Source organism: Quercus robur, chromosome 11 (genome assembly GCF_932294415.1).
Source record: "Quercus robur chromosome 11, dhQueRobu3.1, whole genome shotgun sequence".
NCBI lineage: Eukaryota > Viridiplantae > Streptophyta > Magnoliopsida > Fagales > Fagaceae > Quercus > Quercus robur.
In genome coordinates this window covers 27,315,321-27,330,979 of record NC_065544.1, presented here as the reverse complement: position 1 = coordinate 27,330,979, position 15,659 = coordinate 27,315,321, and the positions used below count along the sequence as shown (strand labels likewise).

The window sequence follows — 15,659 nt, the reverse complement described above, 5'->3', positions numbered from 1 at the left end:
CTTTTTATGAGCACTTGTGTATCTCAGTCATTTTTGTTTGCGCCCCTCAAATTATGAAAATATAATTCTTCCCTTTCTTGATTGAAACCTAGTTCTTTTTCAATTAAAATTTACTTGAATGTGAGTATGTGAACATGATGCTTTCACTTTGGCTTGACATTGTGCTCAGCTTAGCTGTTTCTAAACCTATTCTTTGTTTTATTTGCTTATGGTAAAACCTTTTTAATCTCATATATATGTGTGGGTGCATTTTTTGTTTCAAGGAAACTCATGTACTTCCTGGCATTTTTTGCTATCCCACATCGCCTCCCCCCTCTGCCTTATAAGCATGAGCTGAAGAGAAAGGAGTACCATGAGTTATAAGGCAGAGGGGGGAGGGAGTTTTCTTCGATGTGGGACAGCAAAAAATGCCAGGGAGTACATGAGTTTCCCTGAAGCAAAAAATGCACCCACAATATGCTCACACTTTATTTAGATTTTATACGAAGACATGTGACATTTATTTATTTTTTTAATTCTTTTGTTCCGGGTTCATCTTTATCTATGCAAGTAATTTCCTCTCCCATCCATGTTTTATTATTTGCTATTTTATAAGAGTCTTGAGTTATTGTGTCATGGGAAATTTCTTTGGTGGCAGTTTCAGCCAGTTGTTCCAACCCAGCAAGGACAGACATGTGTTCCATCAGCATCTCAGCAGTTTCAGCCTATGGTACAGGGGTCTCCCTCAAATGTTGCAATGCCTACTAATCTGAGTCAACCAAGGGTCCCTCCTATAACAAATCATGTGTCTGGCCTACCCAATGATATTAGTGCAGCATTTGCGACACCAGTACTGCAGACTGGTCAACAACCTTCAGTCATCCCTTCTACAGATTCTGTAAGTGTTTTTTTTGTTGTTACATTTTATTTCATTCTAATCTCTTCAGTTAAAAAGTTACCGGGGTCACATATTTTCTTCTTCCTTTTCTTTGTGTTTCACTATTTTTTTTTACATGCTTTTCAAGTTTCTTGAAAAAAATTATTCTTGTTCATGAAGTATGAAATTTCTCAATAATATTTAATACATATTAATATCTTATTAATTTGGAGAAGGTGATGCTTCTTTGTTTTCATTTTTTTCAATCTCATCATTGCATCCTCATGGTATAGAGAATTGTCAATGTGATCCCAAGTCTCTATTTTATTAATATAGAAAGTGGATTCAATCACCTAAAACTTCCTGGTTTAATTAATGTATGACTAAAAAGATGACAAGGTTGCAATTTTTTTCTTTAGATTAGGTTTACTTGCTAACTTGTGTGGGTTACTAATCATTGCACCATATAACTTGTGACAAATAAAAGTATAAGTTTTAAACACATAAAAACCTCATTTTAAAGCATTTGATTATGTATCGTACTATGCGTAAGATTTTACGATACACATACTATATCATATGATTCATGAGCACTTATAATGCGCTCTTACAATATGGAACTTTTACATATGATACATATCGCGTATCGTATGATACTGACAACTATGGTTAGTGTGATAATGGATTTATGTAATTTAAACAAAATGTAATCCAAGTGAAGGGCAGATTACCTGAGAGGTGAGGTTCTTTATATTTCCAACAACCTGAAGGGAAATTCAGTAGTATGAATTAAAGGGTAGATAACCGGAGCAAGAGTTTAGAGATATTTTGCCATAACCAACCCAAGTACATTGGAAATGTACTACAGTGGCTGAAATTAAGAAAATCGTGAGAAAATTTGAATTAGGATTCTGATTATTGCTTAGATGTGATACTAATAAATTTTTGTATCTAGCTTTAGTCCTTGTGCATTGATTTATCTATTTTTGTTTTGTGAAAACTAACTAGTTATAGTTTTGGAATCTCTAATTTGGATTTTCAGGCAGTAACTGTTCCTAGCCTTAATCAACACTCCTCATCTGATTGGCAAGAGATTAGGTAATTTTTTGCTTTGGCTGCAGGTCCTATCATTTCTGCTTGTCTCCTGCAATGTTATTGACTTCATGCTTCATTGTAACAGTTTAACATTCCGATTTGAATTTTAGAAAATCTTGAAAGTGGTTGGTGGCATTCAGTGTTCTTTTCTCAGTAGCTTACTCTGATTGATTCTTGTTTTTTTCTAGATATTATTACAACAAGAGGACAGGTGAGTCTACCTGGGATAAGCCACCAGAATTGATGGCCCCAATTGAGGTGAGTTTAATTACCGATTGGTTACTTTTGTTGTATTTTATTGTTATCTTCTTTTACTGGTTGAACGTGCCATTGAAATGTAATATATCCTTCTTTCATTTTCATATATACTGTCTTTTATTTTAATTGATTTTCCCCCTCCTTTGTATCATTATTTTTGCATGCTTTTGTTTGTTTGTTTACTTTTCTATGTCCATTTTGGAGCTATGATTTGCTGGATCATTGTCAATTACAGTACCCTAGTTAAAAAATTGTTGGTGGATTCTATTATATTTCATATTTCTGAATATTTTTTTTTTCCTTTAGGCTCTCTAGGTTAATTTGTAATAGAGATGATGGTGATTTATGTTCTGCACATACATATCCATGCTCAGTTCTGTGTCTTTCCTGTGTTGGGCTGACTCGGTTGAGGGTGCTGTAACATTTCAGAACCTACTGGTTTCTGTGGAATTAATACTCATTTATTTCCATGGAAGAGTATTTGGTGTGCCAAGGTACCCAAGAAGGTGTCATTCTTTTTGTGGACAGCTTCGTGGGGTAAGATTCTCGCAATTGATAACCTCAACAAGAGGGGTTTACTGCTAGTCAATTAGTGTTGTATGTGTAGATGCAGTAGGTAAACAGTGGATTATCATTTGATCCATTGAGATATTGCTCATGCTTTATGTAGCAATGTGTTTATGATTTTTGGATTTATTGGGTGTCCTGGACAAAATAGCACCCATTCTTTTGGGTTGGTGTAATTGGTTTGGAAAATATTCCCGAATGTATGGAATTTGGTGCCGGCATGTGTGATGTGATTAGTTTGGAAGGAGCACGATGGTCACAGTTTTGAGAAGGTTGATAGACCTATTGAATTAAAGACTATCCTGCTTCATACCTTGTTTGATTTGTCTAGGACATGAGGTTTTACTATTTGTTCCTCAATTTTTAATTTCTAACTTCCTTTTCAATTTTCTGATTCATTTGCTTGTGTTTTTCCAAGGTTCTCTATGTTCTTGATCATGAACATAGAGCAGCGTTTTCATTTTCGATAACATTATTTTACTTTAAAAAAAAAAAAAAAACAGAGCATAACAAAGACTTAAAAAGGACTAGTCTTATGATAGCTAACGGGCCCAATCTTTATGAGGATTTATGTCCTTTTTGCATGTGTGTGTGAGTGTGAGAGTGAGAGAGATGCTTTTTTCCTTGATTGACAAAAACTACAATGGGCTCTCTAACTTGGTACTAATATTTTGCTTTTGGAGACCTTTTAATGGGTAGGTAAGAACATGACAATATTCACATTGTAGTCATATAGGTTTTAATGCTTAACTTAGTTGTAGACCTATCTGACTATGGTTGTAAATCTGGCATGATGATAAAAACTATTGATTTTTGCAAAATAGATGGGTGTCCATGTTTAAATGGAAATGTGTAATTCCATTTGAAGGCTCCAGAATTCTCTATATCAAGTCCTAATAATGAAACTAACTCCTTGAGAGTATTTTGCTTGTCTAAATTAGTGGTTGGTAAGAATGTTGCCTAAATGAAATATGTCATTTACTAATACAGAATTTTGACAAGATTATTACAAAGGTATCCTCTTATGTTAAATTTGCTTTATCTACAGTTTTGTTAGTTGGTCTAAGTTGTTCGCAATCAGAAGTTACACTTTTAATGATTATATTTTGTAACTATTAATGTTTGTATTTTTTGCCATAGAAATTGCACAAATGAAGATTGGATGAGATTGAGGTAGATGTTATGAATTTGGACATCAACAAGGAATCTATTGGTGGTACTCCTGCACTCTGTTTTGGTTGCTCCAACTTGATCATATGTGATGCTTAGCATTTGACGAGTTCTATGGAACTTATATTTTAGTTGAACTGTGTTAGGTTGAATCATGAAACTTCATTTGGGATGTCATATTTATAAAAGACTTTCTAGATTGTATGTTATAAGCACTTTCATGTAATTATGAACTTTTGGATTGTATGCTTTAAGTTGAACTTCGTATTTTTCAATTTTTATGGTAGTTAAACGCGAGCTGAGCCACGCTGTGTTTATTATTGTCATATTTTTATGGGTCGGCTACACTCTTGAATATGCTTGTTAACTCACCTATATGAGTTTATTTTCATATCAAACAAGTTTGACTCTGGCAAAGGTTTCATAGAAGTAGGTCGAAATGTGGTCGTTTTTGGGAACTTTTATATTTTTTTCCTTTTATGTACCATTTCTCCATTATAATGTAATTTTTTTTAGGTGATGGTTCTGCAAGTACTATTAGGTGCTACTTATTTTGGAGCTATGATTTGCTGGATCATTGTCAATTGCAGTACCCAAGTTAAAAAATTGTTGGTGGATTCTATTATATTTCATATTTCTTGAATATTTTTTTTCTTTAGGCTCTCTAGGATAATTTGTACTGGAGATGATGGTGATTTATGAATATTTCTAAATATTTTTTTTTCCTGCACTTACAAATCTGTGCTCAATTCTGTGTCCTTCCTGCGGTGGGCTGACTTAGCTTGAGGGTGCTGTAAAATTTCAAAATAAAGTAGGTGTATTTTGGGAGTCAGTAAAAAATTCATTAAATCTAACTTCATTCCCTCCAATTCCTCCCAATTTTGGAGAGAATGAAAATTTAAAGTTTTGAGGAAATAGAGAAGAATGAGTATTTCCTCCTAACCATTCCATTCCCTCCCATTTAAACTTCCAAACAAGGGAATTAACTTTTTATTCCCTCCATTAAAACTCTCAAACGAGGGCTTAATGATTATTTCATTTCCTTATGAACTCTCAAGATATAATATTTTTTTAAAAAAGTATTTGGAATGTTATAATGTGTGTTTAGTTTGTCTAACAAAATGATGTTACATTATTTTTATTATGCCACATGGCATCATTTTATTGGACTAACTAAACATTTGGCAAATTTATGTTGCAAACAGAATATGACTTCAGAGGATAAAATCAAAATTCTAAAATTTCTGGGTGTAAAATTCAAAGACCCCCAAACTAGTGTGCTTTGGACTTTAGCCTAAAATCAACAAATACAGATTCTTGTATGTATTTTTTGACTGAAATTCTTGTATATATATAAACAATGGTAAAGGAAAATTTATATAAACAAGGGGTAATGTCTAACAACTAACTGGAGAATGGGAAATATTTGATGATGACGTTGTGGAAAGACTTTTAGTTTCTAATAAAAACGAAAAGGAGAAGTGTACTTTTTCCCCCTTTGAATCACATTTTACTAACCTAATTACAAGTTAGTGTTTTTATTGACTTCCTTATTCTCATCTATTTGTAGGCCCTAATTGCAAGTTCTATATCTAAAGGTGATTACAGGACAGTGAGAGACATTGTAAACTATTTATTAAAGGTAGGCCTAAATACTTTTCCATTGTGTTTTGTGTCTAAGGCAGACCTTTAGTTGAGTAGATTCTGTTCAAGGTTGATGTTTATATTTTTTTTACAAATAGAATTGCTCACTGGAGTTTTCTTGTCTGCAATTCTGGGTGTATCTTGTTTGTCCTTATGTTACAAATGATTGCCTACGGATGATACTTTAAGAAAATTGTTACCTATTGCAAACCAAATATATTATGCATTTCAATTTTTAAAAATTTTCCCCCTATGTTTAATATTTCGAGTTATGGAGAATTCTTGCTTCCACCATTTCATTAATATTACATTTCCACATGCTAATATGGATGGTTTTTTTTATAAAATCAAGTTGGAGGTTGAAATGTAAAAGAGTTCTAAGTCACCTGTTTGGTTACTGAGCTGATAACCTCAAATAGCAAATAGATAGATAAGAAAAAATGTATCCTTCCAAATTCTAGATAATACTAATATACGAAAACAATGAGGTCAGGTAAATTAGATTTTACCAAAAAAGATGTGTCTTTTTTCTTCATATCTTTATTGGATATATGGACCAGTTGGTCTAGTCCAATTTCATACACTCTGGCAGGAATTTCATGGTGAAAATCCTTATCATATTGCACTTATGCCATATCTGCAAATATTATTATTCATGGCTTCTGCAAGCACCTTTTTATAATATCAAATGGTTTCCTTGCAATAGAGCTTATTTGAAGTGATAATCTACATTTGTGCATGTTAAAATCCCAAATGCCAGTAATGTTGGCTCTAGATTTGATGATTCATTTGGCTACTCTTTTTGACTTGAACATAATTTCATGATGAGCATAAAGATGATCCAGTAGTAGTCTTAAAAGCTGATTTTGTGAGTTTCACATTCTTCTTTTCTTATCCAAATTCATCGAGCATTAAAACTTTGATGGCCCTGCCATTGCCTGCTTGGGCTTCCACAACTGTCTACCCAGCCTTCTGCCACCGCAACTGTTATTTAAACCTCGACTTGAAAAAAAAAATTATATATATAATATTTTTTTAATAGTTTAATTTACTTTTAAAGTTATTTTTGGATACCTGGCTTAAATCTTACAAACCTTGATCATAGATCAACCCAGTCGAAAACCAAATAACAACACAAATAAACCTGTTAGGTTCTAAAGACTTAGGATTTATGTATTTTGAACTCTAATTTGTATTTGTTGGCAAACGATGATTAAAAAAATGTGTTTAGAAGTGTTTTAGTCTAGCTCAAAGTTGTGCTTTTATGTAAAGTTGAAATCGAGTTAAAGTAGGAAAGCATTGTGTCTTTCGGCCTGGCTCGATCGATCGAAAGACAGGCTCGATCAATCGAAAGACAGGCTCGATCGATCGAAGCTCGGGCAGAATGATTTTCTGCAGATTTGTCCAACTCAGCCCTAAGTGTTTTAAAACGTTTTTAGGGTTTCTTATTTGTCTTTAGTATAAAAGACAAACCCTAGCCACGTTTTAGTATTGCTCATAATTGCAGTTTGTGTAAATCTCTTGTGAGATCTAGAGGTGTTTTCCTTCACACAAACTTAGGGTTTTCAAGGAGAAGATTTATCTATGCCTTGATGATCAATTTAGTTGCTGCCATTGAAGCTTAAAGAAAACACAAGCGGGTGTGCTTGTATCCGGTGGTGAATTCAAGAAAGAAGGAGTTCGTGGATTCGGAGTTTGCACGTGGTCGTGTCAGTAAGAATGGGTGGATCCCCTGACCGGTCTATGTGGTAGTATGGTATATTTGTGATGAATTACCATATGTCAGATTTTATAGCTTTGGAAATTATATTGTTGGTGCTCACAGATTATAATATATAATTTCAAGGTATTTACTTTGAGAAACTTGTATTTCATTATTAAATCATTCTTGTCATATTATTATTATTGAAGATGAAACTTGTATTTCCCCCACCCTCATTAATTGTGCTACTTACTGGGCTCTGTCTCATTCCATTATTTTATAAACTTTTCAGAGTAGGCAACAATCTTTTGAGACAGCTTTTTGGTGGCTAACAGTAGTTAGACTACCTACTGATGGAGGCTGAACTTTTGTATTGGAGACATTAGATGATGTACATCTTAGAATAAGCTTGACTCATTCTTTTGTATATTATAGTGGTTGTGACGTTATTCCCACTGATGGGACAAGCTGATGATATGTAATTATTTATTAAGACCTCTATTCTTTTGTGGCCAATAGTCTTTGTAATTATTGCTTAGAGCTCTGACTTACTTTGAGAGTATATTCAATGGAATTATTATGATAATTCTTGATGTTGGTACTTAATATGATTTTTGTGGATTGAATTGTCAAAAAGGAAAAATCTACAGGTACTTTGAGACGTCTTTCTCATGCTTTGGACCCTTTGGGGTTTGGGGTGTGACATTTTGAATGTCAAAATATGCTTGGAATTGTTACTAATCTTGTGGTGCTTCAAGGACAAAGGATCCAAATTAACAAGCTGCTTGAAAAGTTGACCAAGGGTTGTCCGATGGTGCAGCAAAGGATGCTGTGCATCAGTATGCATGGTGTTATATTCTAGCACTCCTAGGGGACACAATTTTCGCCGACAAGTCTAGCAATAGGGTGCATACGATGTGGTTGCAGATGTTGAGGGACTTTCGCAATCTACCTCAGTACAATTAGGGGAGCACTTGCCTTGCATGGTTGTACAGAGAGTTGTGCAGGGCAACCGACAAAGGTGCCAGTCAGAGTGAGTGAAGAGAGATAGAGAGAGAAAAGCTCATTTAGGAAATTTTCTCTCTATTCTTTGATTCTAAATCTTCATGCTCTTTGAAATGTTTTATGTTGCCTCTATTGTCGTGCTTTTCATGGACAATCCACATCCCTCCACAATGACTTTGACTTTGGCATCACAAATACATGTGAGTAGGTGCGAATGGCGTTCTCTAAACTATAACATGGGTCAATATATCTAGTCGCATCTTGCCCTAAGTACTGAAGAGCTGTAATTGCATGTGAACAAGAGATCTTTCGATTTTGCCACTTTCCACAACCACATGTTCTGGCCAATAGGTTTATTTCATGACTATGGTGTCCCCCTCTAGAGCTATGGATGTTGTATGTGATAATTACTTGATATATACCATTCATATTATTAAACGCCCTTACTTGGTGTGTTGTAGATTTTTTCAGATTTGCATCATAGATTTTTGAAAGCTCGAAAATGTATGAAAACACAAGAGCTGTTTAAACCTCCAAATTAAAGTTATGGCTCGGTTGATTTTACTCTAACTTAAACTAAGTACGGAATAGAGTAAATGTGAGCGTATAAACAAATAAACTACTCTAACCCATAATCATTAAAACACAGTAGTAAAATGAAAGGTAAAAGAGTAAGGAAGAAGAATGCAAACACAAGATAACACGCCGATGTGTTATCAAAGAGGAAATCGTAGAACTCGACGAAAAACCTCTCCGCCGCCCTCCAAGTGGTAAATCGATCCACTAGACAATCAATTGGGATACACAAATAGCAAGAGACCCTCCAAGCCTAATCTACCCAATGCACCTAAGTACTCCAAGCTCCTACTCCAACAAGGCTTCTCGAAAAGGAATTGTGTAGAGAATTGTGGGTATAACAACTCTCAAGGGTTGTGGCTAGGGTTTTCTCTTAGAAGCACCCCTCAACATATGTGGGTAATGGGGTATATATAGTGTGGGTAAAGAAAGAATGTATCAGATATGACAGTTTAGCAAAACAAAATGTTTCGTAAGTATCTCGCGGGAAGGTCTTACCCACGAGACACTTGCGAAAACCAGCTGTCTTTATTCTGTCCTGACTTTTCGCATTCCAGTCATGTACTGGGCACATGCTTCACTTCACGGGAAGCCTACTTGCGAGCTACCCACGAAAATAACTTTAGTCTTTAATTTCCTTGAGTCTTCACACACTCTCTCTCATACACAACCCTTACAAATAAATTCCACATGAAATACAAGGTGCATAGGATTGAATAAAATTACAATCAAATTTGGCACGAAATTAAAGCCAACATAAACTAGTTGTAAATTACAACTTTACAATTTTTAAGGCATATTTACTCCATACCTTGCCCTCAAAGAGATCATGAGTAATTTCTTTGTGTCAATCATGGAAATACGTGACAAGTTTGCTCCAAGTGAATTCAACCATTACGACAATGGGCAGGCCATAGGCACCTTTGAGTACTCCATTGAAGCACTCTGAGACATTCGTTGTCATAGCCCCATAACGGTATCCACCATCATGTAGCTGGGTCCACATGTCTAGATCCTCTTTTATTAGATATGTGTATGGCATGATGGATGAGTTGGGTTCACTTTCCTGCCACCCGGATCTCAGTTTCTTTCTAAGGGCCTCAATCTCAGCTTCCTTGATAGCTTGCAGGTACAACTCAAATTTAGCTTCCTAAGTAGCATACCCCGCTTTCAAGGCCAATGACTTTAAAGTGGCATCTTGAAAATGCGTGTAGAAGTTGCTAACAACATGTTGAAGGCAATATCTATGAAATACTCATACTCATCCATCATCATCTCTAGGCTAGTTTGCAATTGCATTTTGAATACCCTTATGTCGATTAGAAATTATGTAGATGTCCTTATTTGCTATCACATCCCCTAGTGAAATCCTAAAGCAATCTAAAAACCACCCTCAACTAGGCCCTAACTCTATGTCCACAACAGCAAAGGCGAGAGGCAAAACCTTATTGTTGGCATCGGTGACCATTGCAATCAACAACACCCCTCGATATTTACCATACAAATGGGTCCCATCAATACTGATCACTGGCTTACAATGTCTAAATTGTTCAATGCATGGAGCGAAAGCCCAAAATACATAGCGCAATATTGTATCATCGAACTCATCCTTGGGTATGGTGTGATACCAGTACCGGGTGCCAGTTTCTTAATCCAAGTATGCCAACAACAACTTTCTCAACCTTTGGTAAGACTCTTCCCAATCCCTGAATATCTTTGCAATAGCCTTTTGTTTCACATCCCATATCTTATAGTAAGAAAGCTTATGATCATAATACTTCGCTTTAATGATGTCTCTGAGGTGAGCAATTGTTGCCGTGTGATTTTCTTGCAACGTTGGAACAAATTCTACTGCAAGAAAATTACAATCCATCATTCTACCATCAAGGGCCATGCCAAGGGGAATACAATTTTGAGGACCCCCATAAGATGTGACCATCCATAGTCCATGTTTAGGCTTCACAACTGCCTTAACGTACCACTTGCATGACCCATCCATGCATTTCACAGACAATCTACTTTTGCTCGACGTACTAGTCATAAAGTTTCTGTTATGCTTTGCGGCGTAAATTGTTATTGCACGTTTCACCGCCTCTTTATTCGCAAAAATCAACCTTGTACTAAAATTCATGTCCACATTCCAAGAAGAAGCAAATGCTTGTTGAACAACTTCAAGATCAACCATATTTTCCCAAGTATTTGCATAAAATGATGAGGCAGGAGGTTCATAAACGGTGGTCGTATTTGTAACATGCTAAACTCTAATAGTAACGTCCGCATCATCTTCATCACGTTCAACCATATCATCAACATGAGGATTGAGAGTAATTTCATGGTCATCAACACCCCTGTCAAAGTCACCTCGCTCAATCCTCTCTTCGTACTCATCTCTATCGTCAAGATCTTCACCATTAATGGCAGCATGATCAACACAGTCTTCTTCTTCATCTTCAACTACTGGAAGTGTAGAGGATTCACCTCGATGTGTACAAAATTGATCTTCATATCTATTGTCAAGTTCACTCTCAATTGTTGTTGGCGTCTCTTGAAAAGGGGGTGTATACCCTCCCAATACGGTGCATCGATCATCTAGGACTACAAACTATAGAGATGTAGTTATTTGTACAATTTCCTCTATGCCAACTTCCGCACGTGGCTCCAAAGTGACGTACAACTCAAAATTTCCTACTTGTTCCCATTTCTGCATCTTGCTAAACATGATCTTCACATGTTTGTCTTCTATTATCGCCATATATCTATAATTAATGCATTAATTAAGGACTTCATGTGGAGAACGGAAAGTAATATGTAAGTCATGCAGAGCAAGGTTCACTTGCAGCTCTTCCATAATTTTTATTCTTAAATCATTCAGGGTCTTTAGCTCACGACGTATCATCATATAATAGCACTGGATACCCAGACCTTGAAATGGGAATCTGTCATAAGGGTTGGCATTGCCAAGGGGTCCACCGTATTATATATTTATATGAATCATTGTCAACCTATAGATCATCAAGTGCAATTATGTTAGTGACAAAGTTATAACTCTCAATCAACATCAATCACAAAACTTTGTGTATGAAATGCCAACAATACTAACCTCAACCAAATTTGCATATACTCACCTCAGGTTACATACAAAAATAGTCATTACCAATTTCATATTCTTTTAAAATTCCAAATCATTCTAGGGGCATGACTTTCAAAACTCATTCAAATAAGTTATGATGAACAAAAATATTATACCAACCAGTTATCCATTGAAATCTCTGTTACAAATCTTAAATAAATATATCTTGAAATGATTTATGCTAAAGAGACTACAAATACTGTCTTAGGTATTTACTCATAATCCATTTCATACCCATGACAAAAACCTAAAAGTACTAAATATTCCTAACAATTGATCACAATATTTAGTACTAAATATTCCCAATAATTAATCACAATATCATTTTTTTTTATAAAAAAAAACCTAGCATATTATTAATCACAATATTTACACCAACAAAAAAAAAAAAAAAATTCCCAATATGTTGTAATAACATAATTAATCACAATATTTGGTACTAAATATTCCCCCAATACTAAATATTCCCAATAATTAATCTCAATATTAATTTTTTTTTAAAAACCTAGCAAATAATTTAATCGCAATATTTACACTAACAAAAAGTAAACAAATATTCCCAATGTGTTGTAATAACATAATTAATCACAATATTTGGTACTATCCCAATAATTAATCATAATATTATTATTTTTTTTAAAAAAAACTTAGCAAATAATTTAATCACAATATTTACACTAACAAAAAAAAAAAATTCCCAATATGTTGTAATAACATTAATCACAATATTTAGTACTAAATATTCCCAATAATTAATCATAATTTTAATTTAAAAAAAAAAAAAAAACTAGCAAATAATCACAATATACTAACAAATAAATTAATCACAATATTTACACTAACCAAAAAAAAAAAAAAAAAACAAATATTCCTAATATGCTATTATTTTTTTAAAGGGGGAAAAAAAAAAACCTAGCAAATAATCACAATATTAACTAACAAAAAATATTCCCAATATTGTAAAAACAGAACACAATAAATACTGAACATAACTAAAGTAAAAATATATATAAAACATTACCTATGAGAGAGAGTGTTGTGTGAGAGGGTGTGAAAGCTGAGGAAAGTTGTGAAGAGAGTTTGAGAGTTGAAAAGACTGATTGAGATATGTAAGGGGGAAAAAAGGTCCCAACTAGGACCCACATGCCACACGTGGGGGGGTGGGGGGGTGGTGGCCATTCATAAAAATTGAGTTTGTTAGACTCGATTTTCATTAAAGAGAAATTGAGTCTAATGGACTCGAGTTGTATATCCACGTGGCCAAAAAAGCATGAAACAGTGTGACTGGTGGGACCCCTTATAAATCGAGTCTAATGTACTCGGTTTCCATGTAGCAAACTTGAGTCCAAAAGACTCGATTTCAGTGACCAGAAACCGAGTCCATTAGACTCAATTTGCATGCCTACGTGGACAGTTCGTCCACCTCAGCTGTTGGCGCAATAGGAAAATCTTGAGCTGTGTCATTCCACCTCAAAACCAATTGGTGATGAGGAAGACGCACTCAAATCTTTTATGGCATTCGACATCACGCCACATGGGCCTATTTTTAGAGTGGTTGTAAGGAGTTAAATTGTGGTCCTCCCAACAATCCCTCCCTCACAATGACACTCCCGTGACTTGAACTCATGATCTTAGCTCGAATACCATTGGTCAGACTATGAGCTGTGCCATTCCACCTCAAAACCAATTGGTGATGAGAAAGACATACTCAAATCTTTTATGACATTCGACATCACGCCACGCGGGTCTATTTTTAAAGTGGTTGTAGGGAGTTAAATTGTGGTCCTCCCGACAATACTCGATTTATAAGCTCAAAATCGAGACTCACATTCTCGAGTTGTTACTTAGCAACATAGTTTCAAACTTGTGCTAACTAACAAAATAGTTTGGCTTTTATAGTTATTTTCAAAAAAAAAAAAAAAAAAAAAAAAAAAAAAAAAAAAAAAAAAAAAAAAAAAACCGCATTATACTGTTTTAGTTCCACTTAGAATTCATGTATTTATATGCTCAACCCAAGTGTAGCTCAATTGGCTGAGATCATCTTACATGAAATGTTGGTTAATAGTTCAAATCTCCCCTTCCCCCTCCCCTTGGCCCAAAAATTTTATATATAGAATTTGTAGTCAAAGTCTTCCAGACTCTTTTCCTGATTTCTCAAGAAGTGAATTGTAGTTTAATTGAAGAGTCTCAGCAATCTCATCTTCTTCACCATCCGATTCTTCTACAATTCCCATTGATTCCTCATCACTATGCTCTCCAAGCTCTTATACAAGTAAATTCAAGTCCTCTAAAGACTCAACATGATCAATAGTCATAAAAGCGGAGTAATTCCCTTCTCCATCACAACTTTCCTCAGAATTAGAATTGGATGAATCCGAGTCACTAAGAGTGTTGGCATATGCCCTGCCCTTCCCTTTTAGGTAATTGGAACACTCCTTCTTTAGATGTCCATGGCCATTGCATTCATAACATACAAAGCCCTAAGGAGGTTGAGAGTCCTTCCCTTCTTTCTTCTTAAACTCTTTCCTATCACCTTCGGAGGATGAAAACTCCTCTCTACTGAACTGTTTTCCACTGTTCTTCATCTTCAGGAATTTTCGAAAATTCTTTGCAAGAAAAGCTACCTCCTTCTCCACACCATCTTCTTTGGAGGAATCATCCATTCTTTCTGTAATGGTTCTAAGAGCAAGAGGTTTGCTCGGCTTATGAGAAGGCAGTCCCAGCTCATATGTTTGGAGAGATCTAATGAGCTCTTGGATTTTGATCTCATCCAAATCTTTACTTTCTTCTATAGTTGTGACTTTTGCTCGGAAGCTCTCCAGCAATGATCAAAGGATTTTCCTCACTATCTTTGAATCCTCTGTTTTCTCACCCAAGTTGAACTTGCCAATAACCACTTCATTCAGCTTACTACAGAAAGAGTCAAATGACTCATCCTCACTCATTTTCAGCTCCTCAAACCGAGTGGTCAGTATCTGCAACTTAGTATCTTTCACCTTCTTCGTGCCTTCATAAGTGGTCTCCAATATCTCCCAAGCTTCCTTGGCAACTGTTATGTGAGAGATCCTATGGAACTCTGGAGACACCACAAAAAATTGCATTCAAAGCTTTACTGTTAGCATTAGCTACCGCAAGTGCTGCTTTATCCCAAATGGATTTAGCAGCCTCCAGCCTAACCTATCCTACTTCTACCGCATCCCAAACAATATCATCAATTGAACACAGGAATGCCCTCATTCGGACCTTCCAAAAAGCATAATTACTACCATCAAAATATGGTGGAACATTTAAATATTGAGACCAGTCCATCTCAAACAGGGTCAAGGATCACATTCAGGTATTTAAACCACAGCGAGTGTACCCACTCTGATACCAATTGTAAGCTCGAAAATGTGTTGAAAACACAAGAGCTGTTTAGATTCCCAAATTAAAATTATGGCTCAATAGATTTTACACTAACTTAATACTAAGTGCGGAATAGTGTAAAGGCAAACGGATAAACAAACAAGCTACTCTAATCCATAATCAAAGCAACACAGCAGTAAAATGGAATATAAAAGAGTAGGGAAGAAAGATGCAAACACAAGATAACATGCCAATATGTTATCGAAGAGGAAACCGAAGAACTTGGTGAAAAACCTCTTCGCCACCCTCCA

The 15,659-nt window shown here is 35.3% G+C and overlaps 1 protein-coding gene across 27 annotated transcripts in view; it reads left to right on the top strand.

Annotated features, from left to right (window-relative positions):
- The window catches only part of LOC126705931 (uncharacterized), a 115,501-nt gene that overhangs the window by 1,477 nt on the left and 98,365 nt on the right, over window positions 1–15,659 (top strand). For 6 of the 27 annotated variants that reach the window (XR_007648478.1, XR_007648477.1, XR_007648465.1 and 3 more), the window contains exons 3-5: window positions 638–877; window positions 1,899–1,954; window positions 2,140–2,209. The exons of 13 other annotated variants lie outside the window; for them this stretch is intronic. Coding sequence is in view for 5 of the 14 variants with exons in the window: in XM_050405157.1 (XP_050261114.1) it covers window positions 638–877; window positions 1,899–1,954; window positions 2,140–2,209 (366 nt within the window). In the remaining 9 variants the exon portion in view is untranslated. Of the gene's footprint in view, window positions 1–637; window positions 878–1,898; window positions 1,955–2,139; window positions 2,210–2,515; window positions 2,747–3,916; window positions 4,251–15,659 lie in introns of those variants that run through there. 8 more of the 27 variants (XR_007648466.1, XM_050405156.1, XR_007648473.1 and 5 more) reach the window with 5 other exon arrangements.